This window comes from Pongo abelii, chromosome 1 (assembly GCF_028885655.2).
Source record: "Pongo abelii isolate AG06213 chromosome 1, NHGRI_mPonAbe1-v2.0_pri, whole genome shotgun sequence".
In the NCBI taxonomy this organism is placed as follows: Eukaryota; Metazoa; Chordata; class Mammalia; order Primates; family Hominidae; genus Pongo; species Pongo abelii.
Genome location: NC_071985.2, coordinates 122,508,332 through 122,520,740, shown reverse-complemented (window position 1 = coordinate 122,520,740; position 12,409 = coordinate 122,508,332). Strand labels below are relative to the sequence as shown.

General features: G+C 53.7%; 1 protein-coding gene across 7 annotated transcripts in view; it reads left to right on the top strand.

The window, feature by feature from the left end:
- KCNC4 (potassium voltage-gated channel subfamily C member 4) overlaps positions 1-12,409 on the top strand; it is a 37,182-nt gene that overhangs the window by 4,501 nt on the left and 20,272 nt on the right. For 5 of the 7 annotated variants that reach the window (XM_054529827.2, XM_002810471.6, XM_002810472.6 and 2 more), the window contains exons 2-3: positions 6,962-7,898; positions 9,972-10,175. In XM_054529827.2, coding sequence (XP_054385802.1) covers positions 6,962-7,898; positions 9,972-10,175 — 1,141 coding nt within the window. Of the gene's footprint in view, positions 1-6,961; positions 7,899-9,971; positions 10,176-12,409 lie in introns of those variants that run through there. The other 2 variants (XM_054529830.2, XM_054529842.2) reach the window with 2 other exon arrangements.

The window sequence follows — 12,409 nt, the reverse complement described above, 5'->3', positions numbered from 1 at the left end:
TCCTTTACTTCTCACTCCCTAGAATTGGTCAAGTCTAACCTCTCTTCTCACTGTGGGATTTCCATAGGAAAAATGAAGGGAGGCATGGTTAGGAGAAAAGACTAAGGGAAGCTCCCTGGCCCAGGCAGAGCATGAAACCAAGGCCTTCTAGGAAAGGAGCAGAGCTGCATTCCTGCCTGCCCGCTTCTGAAGTTCCCTGGCTTCTCTGGTCTGGGCATTGCCTGGGGGACAGGTCAGTGATCACGACAGGCTTTAAAGTGAGGGCCAGGACTCACTGATGCTGTGCCCTCTGAGCTAGGGTGAGCCAGCAACCTGATCCCAGGAGGGCAGTACCCTGGCTTTCTGAGCTCCCCAGGAGGGCAGTGCCAGCCTGTCCTGGGCAGCCCCTCCGCCTCCTTCCCGAGGAGCAGGCAGGCGCTGGGCTGAAGGCTGCAGGACTCCCTGCAGACCCTGCCCGCAGGGCAACCTCCCAGTTTCCTCTTGGGTTTGTTTTCTTCTCTTGTTCTGAACAGATCAACATTTGTCTCTGAACATCTTGTCTCTGAATGCTGAGGTGTTTCTGGTTGTCACATTAGGGGTGGGGTGTGGAGCAGGGGAAGGGGAGAAAATAAACAAGCTATTTTGGAGATTTGGGGGAAGAGCAGGCAGGCAGGAGCAGAGCCAGGCAGCTTGGCCTTGAGGGTAGGAGACCCTGGGCCCTTCACCCCCACCCATGGGCAGCATCAGCCTGGGATGCTGGGCACCAGAGCTCTGTGCCACCCTTATTCCCTGTGCATAACGGACTTGTCATGATCTCTGGCCCTGCTCCCTGCTGGAATTCTCTTCAGGCTAAGGGGTGGTCACCTGGCCCCTAGCAAGGGTCCTTATCAGGAAGTGGACCTGGCTCACTCTGGAGGGCAGCAGAGGTCCTAGGGCCCCAGTACCTAGAGGTATTACTGGGCATATACCCTTGTCACTTTGTCCCAGTCAGTGGAGCTGATGACCTCTTCTTCTGACAGGCTCATCAGGACCAGGAGAGAGAGCAGGGGGTCACCTTGGCCCCAGTCATTCAGAAGACACTTACTGCGCACTTACCATACACATGGGGGGGTTCTAGAAACCCAAAGATGAGTCAGAGGGGGGCCCCTGCTCCTGACGAAAGCCAAGTCGGGTGGAGTAAGTGGCAGTCAAGGGAAATTAGGTGACAAGAAATGGCAACAGTAATACAAGATGGATCATGAGAGGTGCCACAGGAGTCATAAAAAAATAAAGTTCAATAGAAAGTGAGAGGAGGAATCAATAAATCCCACCTCTACGTGGGATGAGGTGTAGGAGGTGTTCAGAGAGGCTTCCACAAGGAAATAGAAGTTGAATTGGGTGGGCCTTGTAGGATACTGACTTAGTGCCTTAAATAATTTTTTCAAAGAGGCACATTGTAAATACATACATAAATAAATAAAATTTCCATGTGGGTAGAGCTAAACCATGCAGCGTTAGGGAAAGGGGGGATTTTCTGGTCAGGTGACCAGCTCAAGCAGAGCTTGGACAGCATGGGGCCTGGGTGGGCAATAACGAGGAATTCCGTTTGACTGAATAGTGGGTTCTTGGATAGTGATCCGGGCTAGACTGAATTCCTTCTGGGGTAGAGACTTATCTGTTCTGGGCAACCCAGAGGCCCTGAGAGGCCCCAAGTGCTGGCTCATCGGAGGGTGAGCATAGGTAGAGGTGAGTTCTGGACACTGGGACCAGAAGGTCCTGGCTCAGCATGGGGTGGGGGCAGGGCCAGGTCCTGTTCCTAGGGGCACCCATGGAGGGGAAAGGATGGGATGTTTCTCTACTGGGACCTAGGCCTTAGTGCGGGCCCTCAGCCAGGAGCCAGGGATAGCTCAGAGATGCTTTGTTTGGCAGACCCTCTCATTTCCTGCCTCTTACCCCCAGGACTGCCCCACTGTCTTCCAGCACAGCCTGGGCACGAGGATCTTGCTTCCCTGGAAGGCTCAGTCCCTCAGTCCCTCACCCCATCCCCACAGATCTTACTCTGCCAGTGTCTTTGGCTGTGTTCTCAATTTTCCCTTCTCCTACACTTCATCCTTAATATAGGTTTTTGGGCCTGAGTCTTCTTATGTTTATCTGTCCATCTGTCTCCCTGGCCCTTCTTCCCTGGGCTCTCCTCCCCTGCCCCCGCTGATTGTATTCAGTTCCCAATGATTGGTGTCTGTCACCTCTCCCCTCGACCCAGCCTGTGCCAGATTCCTGGAATGCTCTAGGCTTTGTGCTGAGTTTTACAAGTATCATTTCTTTGCATCCTCAAAACAACTGTACCAGGTAGATACTACCCTCATCCCCTCAAACATAGCAAGCAGATTGTAGCCTCAGGACCTTTGCACTACTCATCCCTTCTGCCTCGAACTCTCTGGTTCTTTGTATGACTCACTGCCTCACTGTTCAGGGCTGTTCAGGTGTCACCTTGTCATTAAGGCCTTACCTGACCTCTCTATTGGAAACAACTCCCCTATCCTCCCACCCCTTATCTCCTTTTTCTCTTTATTTTTTTTCATAACCCTTAGACCACCTGACATACTGTGTATTTTGCTTGTTTATTTGTTAACAGTCTGCCTCCACTAGAATGTAAGGTCCCAGGGGCAAGGGTGGTTGTCTGGTATTTTCCCAAACACAGTGTCTTGTACTTGGTAGGCGCTCCCTTTTCCATTTTATAAATGAAGACCTTAAGGCTTGGAGAGGTTAAGGAACTCATGCAGGTCTCATATGCAGTCAGTAGCAGAGCCCAACTTGAACCCAGAAGTGTGTGGCTTTACATTTCTAGGGACAGTCCAACGGTGGGGTTGGTGGAGGAGGCTGGTAATAGGGCTGAATGCCTGGGTCTTTGGAGATGGGTGAGTTTTCAACGGGACACAGGAGGCCAGGGGGCGCAGGGAGTTGGGAGGAGAGGCAGTCTCCTGCTTAGAGGATGGGAGCCTGCTGTCCAGGGTGCTGAGACCCTCCTGCATCCTCCCAGCAGGAGAGGAGCTGCCCCTGGTGGAGCCAGTTCACCGGCAGTTTTCTACTTGGGAAGTTTTGACTTCCAGCAGAATCCATGCCCTTTGTGGTGGAAAGAACTAGCAGCTTCAGCCATGAAAATCAGGACAAGCCACTCCTCCCTGGGCCTCAGTTTCTTCATCTGTAAAACAGCAGAAATGGAGTTGAACTGGATAACTTCCTCAGTTTCAGTTTTTCACTTCTAAAAAGCAAAGATTCTGTGATATTTTGGCTCCAGATTCGGCTCACCTTCAAAAGCTGCACGCAGAGGACCCTAACCCTCCTCAACTCTTATCTCCATTTTATGGAGCACCTATTGGGTGCCAGGCATTTACCATGTAGAAGCTCATTTAATCCTACTGTAACACTGTGAAGGGGGTACTAGTACTGTCCCCATTTTATATAGAGGAAACAGGTGCAGAAGTTACCTTTCATTTACCTGGTTGAGTAGCAGGGCCAAGATGAGGAATCCCGGAAGTCTAAACCTGGGCCCAAGGCTTCTAGTGCAGGATTCCTTAGCTGTTCTCTGCCCTTAGTCTGTCAGCACAGGGGCCCATGAGAGGGAGGCTCGGATCTCCACTGTCAGCTCTATAGGATGGCAGGATGGTCCAGTGGGGAATGAATAGAAGGCTCGAGGCTGAGGCTTTGGCCTCTAAGCAGGGTGGTGTTGCTGCAACCACCTCTTCTTCCCTTGGCCCCCTTTAGTGCTAGGAAGCCCTAGTCAAGGGAGCTGTGTATCCCTGCCCCCAGAGGGGAAGGCCTGGTGAAAAGCACCATTTGCAAGCAGGGTCAACCACTTATGAAATAATTCAGTTTGGGGAGCAACTTAGGGCAGAAAGGAATAATTTGGGCCTTGAAGGGGAACCTGTAACCTTGGGACCCACCTGGAGCAAGGTGCCATAGCTCAGGCCGCATCTCTGTCTCCTTGGGGAGTGAGGGCTTCTTGGGGCCTGCTGAGTGCCTGCTGCCCCAGCCCTGGAGAGGCCACAGTGGAGCTTGAGGCCCCAACAAGGTTTCAACAAAGGAGGAGGGGATTATACCTACCTGCTTGGTCAGAGGGGCCAATTGGAAAGAGCTTTGAGCTGAGAGTCAGGAGACTTGGCCTCAGTGTGATCCTGAGCAAATCATCTGCCCTTTCTTGTGCCTCTATTTCACTTAAAAAATGGGCACACATGACCACTCTTTAGCTCCCCTCCTCTTCTCGGGGTGGAGGTGAGGGGTAGCAGTTAATAGTAGATGGAAAAGTTCTGTGTTTTGAAAAAAAAGCAAAGGTGAGTGGACAGACAGGAATCCAGGGGGTTGTTCCCTAATCCAGGATGTGGCTGGTGCCCATGGGGCCTGAAGGACTCTCTTGCCTGCTGCAGAATGAGCCCATGGTGGTAGCAGTTGAGGAGGGTAGCAAGGCAGGCTCCCTGGCCCTGCTATGAGAGGATGGCCAGGGCCATGCTGTCCTCCCTTCCTCCCTCCCTCTGCTCACCCTCTTGGCAGCTCTTCCTGAACTTGTTTTTCCAAGTCACTAATTAACTTCACGCTCAATCTCCCAGGTGGGCCTACTCTCCTGGCTAACTTTTCCTCAGAGAACCAGCTTCTGCTTCCCATGGTTCCTGGCAGAATTGGGATATGCTGTCCCTGCCCCTTACCTCAACCACTCTGTTTTTCAGGAGAGAGGGTGGTGCCAGGACTGGATTCCCAGCATGGGCATGGCCACGGACAGGCACTTTTGCCAGCCCACCTAGGGATGGCCATGGAGAGCCCACAGGCTGGAGCCATTTATTTAATGCCCATATCAGCCTGTATTGACTTGGCAGCCCCTTTCTCAGAGGAGGAAGGATGAGGCTAGAAAAGGAACTTAAATTTACCTTCACTGGGGAGAAGCAAGCAGGAAAAACTCCAGCAGTGTTGTAAAATTGGTAAAGTGTGTCTGTGTAATTGTTATTACACGTGCATTTCATCTGCATTCACCCCCTGGACCCAGCCTTCTCCTTCCATGCTGTTTCTGATCAACCCATCCAAGTTAAAGTGCAAATGAGGTACAGTGAGTTGTGTGATGGGGGACCTGTCCTAAGCCCGAGGCACACTTTCCCACGGGTGAAATAACAGTCATCAGGGAGCTAACTGGGAACAGGATCAGTGATTCAGAGATGGCTTTCCCAGGCCTGTGAATTGACCCTGCCTGGGAGGTGGTGAAAACATTGTGGTATGACGAAAAGGTACAGCTTTTGAAGTTAAACAGTTCTGAGTTCAAATCTGGTTTTCATCCCTTCCAGGCTGTGTGACCTTAAGCAAGTATGTAACGTCTCTGATGTTCAGTTCATCCTGCATAAAATGGGATGATGAGGCGTGCCTCACAGGGTCATTGGGAGGATTGAAGGCGATTGAAGCATATACAGAGTGCTTAACAGTACCAGGCACAGAAGAGACAGCTGATAACTCTTCATTCCCAGATTTTCCCCCTCAAACTTCCTTCTGCTCCAGAAGCCCTGGAGGTGCTGCTTCTTGCTTCATTTTCCCAGGTCCCCTTGTATTCTTCATTGGTGTTTTGCAGTACTAAGAACAAGGTATGCCCTCCCCATCCCAGTGCAGACTCCCAGGGAGGAAAACCTCTCTGAGTCCTCACTGGACAGGGGACGGGTACATGCCAGTGCCTGCCCACACAGCCAGGTGGAAGTCAGGGTAGGTGAGACAGGTATGGGGATTACCAAATGGTACCGTGAGGCCACAGACCTCCCTTACCCACCTATTTAGGCTCAGCCGTCTGGTCAAGGAGGAAGTCCAGTCCAGCCATCATGCAGGACAGGCGGCAGCAGGAGGCATGAGACTGGACCCCATCAGTGGGCATCCTGACAGTGGTGGATGGCACGGCATGAATAACACATGAAGGCTCCATAATTGGTGTTATTACACATGCATTTCATCTCCATTCATAATGATTGGACACTTAAACCCAGCCGCCGTTCCTCTGCGGAGTGCTGCTGTCATCCTTCTAGCCGAGATCCCAGCAGCTGTCGAGATCAGCCCCTGCCACTCTGATGCTGATGGGTGTGGTTCCTTTTTCTTTGGCGCCCAGAGTTCCAGGAAATGTTGGTTTGTGGAAAGGAGTGAGACTGGTTCTTCTGACCAGACCACCCTCTCAACTGCCATGGTGCATGTTGTCTGCCTTTAGGGGTTTCCTCACCATCTAGGCAGTCAGTGGGGACATCCTAAGGTGAGAGGCAGGAGAAGAGACTATGGCTAATAGGCTCAGCCAGCAGAAAGTGGTCCAGGGTCATTCCTTGCAGCAACCTGCCTCTGAGCATCCCTTCATACAGCGGACTTCAAACTAGTGTGCATTAGGATTGCTTAGAAGGTTTGTTAAAACATTGCTGGATCTTACCCTCAGCATTTCTCACTCAGTAGCTTTAGGTAAAGTTTGAAATTTGCGTTTCTAACCAAAGGACCAGAGACCTAATGCTTCTGGTCCAGGACCATACTTTGAGGACCGTTGCCTTAAAGCCCAGTTACTGCAACTGTGGTGCATGGACAAAGAGCCTCACCTGAGTGCTTATTACAAATGCAGAATCACAGGACCTGCCCCAAGCCTCTGGATCAGGAATGCATTGTAGCAAGATTCCCATTGCAGCTTGAGAAGCCTTAAAATGCAAATGGGTCAGAGGTGGGCAGAGCTATCAAAGGCAGGTCTAGCAGCTATAGATCCCTGACCAGTGCTTCCAGCCAAGAGCAGCTTCTATCTTCTGTGACAAAGATTGGGAAACATTGCCCGAGAGCCCCCAGGCATATGGATAAAGACCCTCTGAGGAGGGACTTCCAGCCCTGACTCCATACGTTAATCCCACCTCTCACTCTGGAATGCCCTTCCTGGTAACCTTCATGCAGAAGTCCATGTCCCCAGCTGGGCCCATCCATCCCTGTCTGACAGCTGCCCCCTGCTCTCCTCCCCTGCCCATAGGTAGTGGCCTTTGCCTCTCTCTTCTTCATCCTGGTCTCCATCACCACTTTCTGCCTGGAGACCCATGAGGCCTTTAATATCGACCGCAACGTGACAGAGATCCTCCGCGTAGGGAACATCACCAGCGTGCACTTCCGGCGGGAGGTAGAGACAGAGCCCATCCTGACCTACATCGAGGGCGTATGTGTGCTGTGGTTCACACTGGAGTTCCTGGTGCGCATCGTGTGCTGCCCCGACACGCTGGACTTCGTCAAGAACCTGCTCAACATCATCGACTTTGTGGCCATCCTGCCCTTCTACCTGGAGGTGGGGCTGAGCGGGCTGTCATCCAAGGCGGCCCGCGACGTGCTGGGCTTCCTGCGCGTGGTGCGCTTCGTGCGCATCCTGCGTATCTTCAAGCTTACACGCCACTTCGTGGGGCTGCGTGTGCTGGGCCACACCCTGAGGGCCAGCACCAATGAGTTCCTGCTGCTTATCATCTTCCTGGCCCTGGGTGTGCTCATCTTTGCCACCATGATCTACTACGCTGAGCGCATTGGGGCCAGGCCCTCCGACCCTCGGGGTAATGACCACACCGACTTCAAGAACATCCCCATTGGCTTCTGGTGGGCTGTGGTCACCATGACGACACTGGGCTATGGAGACATGTACCCCAAGACGTGGTCAGGCATGCTGGTAGGGGCACTGTGTGCGCTGGCTGGCGTGCTCACCATCGCCATGCCAGTGCCTGTCATCGTCAACAACTTCGGCATGTACTACTCCCTGGCCATGGCCAAGCAGAAGCTGCCCAAGAAACGGAAGAAGCACGTGCCACGGCCGGCCCAGCTGGAGTCACCCAGGTACTGCAAGTCTGAGGAGACCTCCCCCCGGGACAGCACCTACAGTGATACCAGCCCCCCTGCCCGGGAAGAGGGTATGATCGAGAGGAAACGGGCAGGTGAGATTAGGGGTTGGGAAGGAAAATCTCTTTTCCCCCAGTGGCCTAGGGAGTTTCCAAATGGACCTCAGCCCTTAGGATTTGGCATGTGTTTTGTGTGGGGCTTCCCTAAGTATAAGATGTGCCTTTATGAGGGCAAAGTGTTGAGGCCGAATTTCTCTATCCTCTGGCTGGGTCTCCAATAGCTTCCCAAACATCAGATCTTTGGAGTGAGTATTCCACCCAGGGTAGGGTGTGATGGGCAGTACATGGGGCTGTGTATTAGATGCCCTGGTTTTAAATCCAGTCTTGGCCACTGTGCTGTGTGCCCTGAGGCCAGTCACTCACCCTCTCTAGGCACCTGTAAAATGGGAATAATACCATATCCTACCCTCAAGACTTCGAGAGACCCAAATGAATGACAGATATGAAAGTACTTTGGGAAGTTAAAACCACTTTACAAATGTCAGGTACTGTCAATATTAGCCAATGAGCAGGGCAGCTGTTCTTCCAAGGTACATCAACACATGAATCACTTCTTTGCAAACGTTCGAGTCTGGTATCTTGGCCTAATAAATGTGATAACATAATAGCAGTGGGAGGCTGCCTTCTGTTCAGCACAAGCTAGATTGAGTCCTGGGCTCAGGGTTTGACATGGGATGGAAAGGAACTGAGGAAGGAGTGGCCCAGACAGTGTTGGGAAGGGGAGGAACATGGAAGAAACTGATATCTGTGCCCTGGAAGGGGAGAGCCTGGGCATCTGAATCCTGTCCCTCAAGGATGGGAAAGGCCATCCCAAGAAAGCTCGTCTCCGCCCCTGAATCAGGAGTTGGGAAATGGAAAACAGCTTAATCCCCAGCAACGTGGACTTAGGTTGGAGAGTGGGAAAGGCATCCTGACTGTTATGTGTAGGCTGGGCTCCTGGGAAAGGTATGGAATTCCGGGTATGGGGAGCTGGACTGGAGCCAGGAGACTAAGGCTAAGCTCTGGGGCAAAGTGGGACTGACCCTGCAGGAGAGGCGCCTAGCTTAGGACACTTACCTATGGCCTTTGGCATGTGCCTATCATACATGCCCGGGTCCACTCATTCCCTGGGGTCATGTCAGGGGCCTGGGTCTTCCAAAGGCCTTGATAGAATAGCACCCGTCAGGCTTCCCATTTCTCCCCCACCAAAGTGGCACTGCTTCCTAATTTGTGACTATTAATCTCCCGGGGAATTTCAGCTGCACTCTGAGGCCCATTCAGGGTATAAAGAGAATCCCAGTATTAAAATGTAGAAGTCCTTAGGTCAGCTCCTCAAGGTACACTTAACTGTGGCCCTATCAGCCTTGCCCTTAGCCTGACCCTGACAGCAGACACAGTAAGGGTATGCCTGGTCAATGGCAGGGCCACTGTCTTCAGATAGAGTAGCACCCCCTTCTCCAGATCCAAGGGCTCAGCTTCACCTGTGCTACTGCCTGACAGAGGCAAGGGGTGGGGACTAAGCCCACAGCACTTGGGAGCTGCATCGGAGCTTTCCCCATGGTATCCTCCCCAGACAAAGGTCAGCCCTAATTGCAGAGGGCTCTAGGTCTTTTGGGCACAGGACTCTGGCCTAGATGCCTAGTGAACAAGAATTACTGTCATCCAGGGAGAAAGCATGGACACCACTTTATAGGTTTAACCCTTGCCGTGCCACCCCTCACCCCTAGCAAGCCAGGTATTCTCCACGGGAATGCAGACTCATCCAAGAGTCAGCCTGAGCCAGACCCAAGGAGGAAGTAGAGTCTGCGGCCTGCTTTGGGCTGATCTCCTGGGGCAGCCGTCAGCAGGCAGATTTGGGGAGTCACTGCTGTAGGGCATCTGCACTGTGGCTTCATCCCTGAGGAGAGACCCTAGGCTGAGGCTGGGAGGGAAGTCAGTCTTCACACCAAGTGTAGCATCCCTGCCTTTTGCCCTCTGCTCCCCGACTCTGGCAATGCTGCCTCCCAGGTAGATGCTAGGCCCCTCCTGAGGTTGAGGAAGTAACACTCTGGGTCTGGGAGACCCCAGATGACCCATGAGCAAGGCTTAGGCGGCCCCTCATGCAGCCTCCTTTCTGTGTGCCCCCTTCAGACTCTAAGCAGAATGGCGATGCCAACGCAGTGCTGTCCGATGAGGAGGGAGCTGGCCTCACCCAACCCCTGGCCTCCTCCCCCACCCCCGAGGAGCGCCGGGCCCTGCGACGCTCCACCACTCGAGACAGAAACAAGAAGGCAGCTGCCTGCTTCCTGCTCAGCACTGGGGACTATGCCTGCGCCGATGGTAGTGTCCGGAAAGGTATGGCTTCCCAAGCTGAACAGGTGGCGAGCCCCCACAGAGCTGAGTCTCCTGAGTCCCCCTCCAAGAGTTTGAGGTCCCCCCCTCCCCTGAGACCATGGCCGCCATCTCCTCTGCCTTGGATGCACCCCCACTTTTAGAATGGGTACCTGATCTCCCAGTCCCTGGATTAGAAAGGCCTTCTCCATCTCAGAAGGGCACACGGCTCCTGTCCAGCTGCCCGTGGGAAAGAGCAGCGCTAGAGGGTTGAGGGTGCACAAGGCCAGGGTCCCCGCCCCGTGCTTCCATTGCATCTCTTTCTCTACCTCTGGTTCCCGCTGCTGCCTTCAGGCCCCATTCCACAGGGTCACTGCCAACCTCTCCCTAGGCCTCCCTTAAACACAGCTAAGGCTTCCCAAGTAGCTCACCCCTCGAGGTGCCAGCAATGTTCCAAGAGTCAGGGAGCCCCACACAGGCCCTGCATCCTCCCATCCTGCGCCAGGGGTCCTGGAGCACAGGATGGGCAGACTTCCATCTGCAAGCACCTAGTGGGTGACTGTCCTCTTGAGGCAGTGCCAGAGATGACCAAGGGGTGGGATAGGTGGGCAGGAAGAGTGGGTCCCAGCTGAGGAATGTTCTGAGTATTTGGAGAGAGAGGGAACAGCCCATCCTCTGCTCGTTGGAAAAGGCTGAAATTCCATCCCCAGGCCCCAAGCCTGCGGCAAGGCAAGGGCAGAGGTTGGGCTGTGGAGCTGGGGATTCCTGGCTTCGGAAAGGGGGTAGGAATGATCAAGGATGGTGGAGGGCCCGTGGTGGCTGAGAACCAGGGGTCTTAGGACCAGGCCCTCCCACCCAGTTTTCGATCACTTATTCATCTCTCTCACCCTGTCCCTGTTACCTAACCTCCCTCAATGTTCTACCTATTTCTAGAATAAACCCTGACTCCCTCCAAAACAGAGCTCTTCCCCAGGTTCTCTGCCACTTCTTAACCAGCTGGATTTCCCATCCCCCACTTCCCTCTGTCCCCAAACCCCAGACCCAAACTAGGTTGAGTGAGGAAGGGGCAGTGGCAGCTACGGGAATAGCCTGTGATGCCTCTGTCCCTCTGAAGATGTCCCGATGTCCCGTGGCATGCCAGCCCATGCAGGCTCTGTGGGCACCTTCTAGTTTCTTTCCCAGACCTTTCAGTACCACTGTTCCCATGGAAGCCCCAGGCCGCCCTGAGTCTAACCAGCCCCTGAAAGGTGTGTGTCCAGCTTTGTTGGGCATGTATTCTGTGGACTGGCAGAAACAGGAATAGCGATCTGGTGCCTAGAAGGAAGTGGTCCAGCAACCCCAGCAAAAGGCAGCAGACAGAGGGTGCTCAGACCTCTACCCTCGCCTGTGTTCCTTTGTTCACCCCCGTGTCCTACCTTTGGGCCCTGGATTTGGCCTTCTGTCCCGCCTACCATCCCAAACAGGCAGTGGCTTCCACTGTGTCCTTGTTCAGGCCCAAAGCCTTGCTCTGGCTGGACCATGCTAAGCAGACAGTCTAGAACGAGCAGTCCCTGTGTAGGACTCGAGCACACAGAGCTGAGTGCCATGCACACCTGCTTTCCTCCCTGGGCTGTGAGGGGCTCAGTGGAAATAGGTGTGGAAGAGGCCATGAGGGTACCAGTCAGGAGGGACCATGAGGTACTGGGAGTGGACTGCACCTGGGGAAGGAGTTTCATGGGCACGTGCACGGGGCAGGGGAGCCAGCATCCCACCATCCAATATCCCTGGGGTGCCTGTGGGGCCTGTCTGCTCCATTTTCAAGATGCCTCCACACTGCTTCTTGGCAACAGGCATGTAGCTCAGCCAATTAGAGTGACCTTCAATAGGGAACATGTGGGTTGCTGGGAAACAGGCCCTGCTAAGCAAGTGTGGCAGTTAACATCGCCAAACTCCCAATGCACACTCGGCAACTTTCCCCACACTGTACCGTGCCGCACTTCTCCACACTCAGGTTATGCTTAAGACCAGGAGTGAGTGAGTCTGGGCCTCCTCCACACAGGCCCATGTATCAGAGTGTCAGTTCCCTGGGAGGATGGTGGCAGGTGCTAATTAGGGCTTCTTAGAGTCAAGAAGGCTGATGCTGGAGGCTGTGGGGTCTTTGTCTAGCTGGGCTATCAAGGAGCTGGTGGGGAGCTTACCTGGGGGCAGGACAGGACAAAAGTCAGCTGGGTGTGGGGCCCTGGAGTCTGTCCTCAGGAGCCCAGGAGACCTAGAGGCCA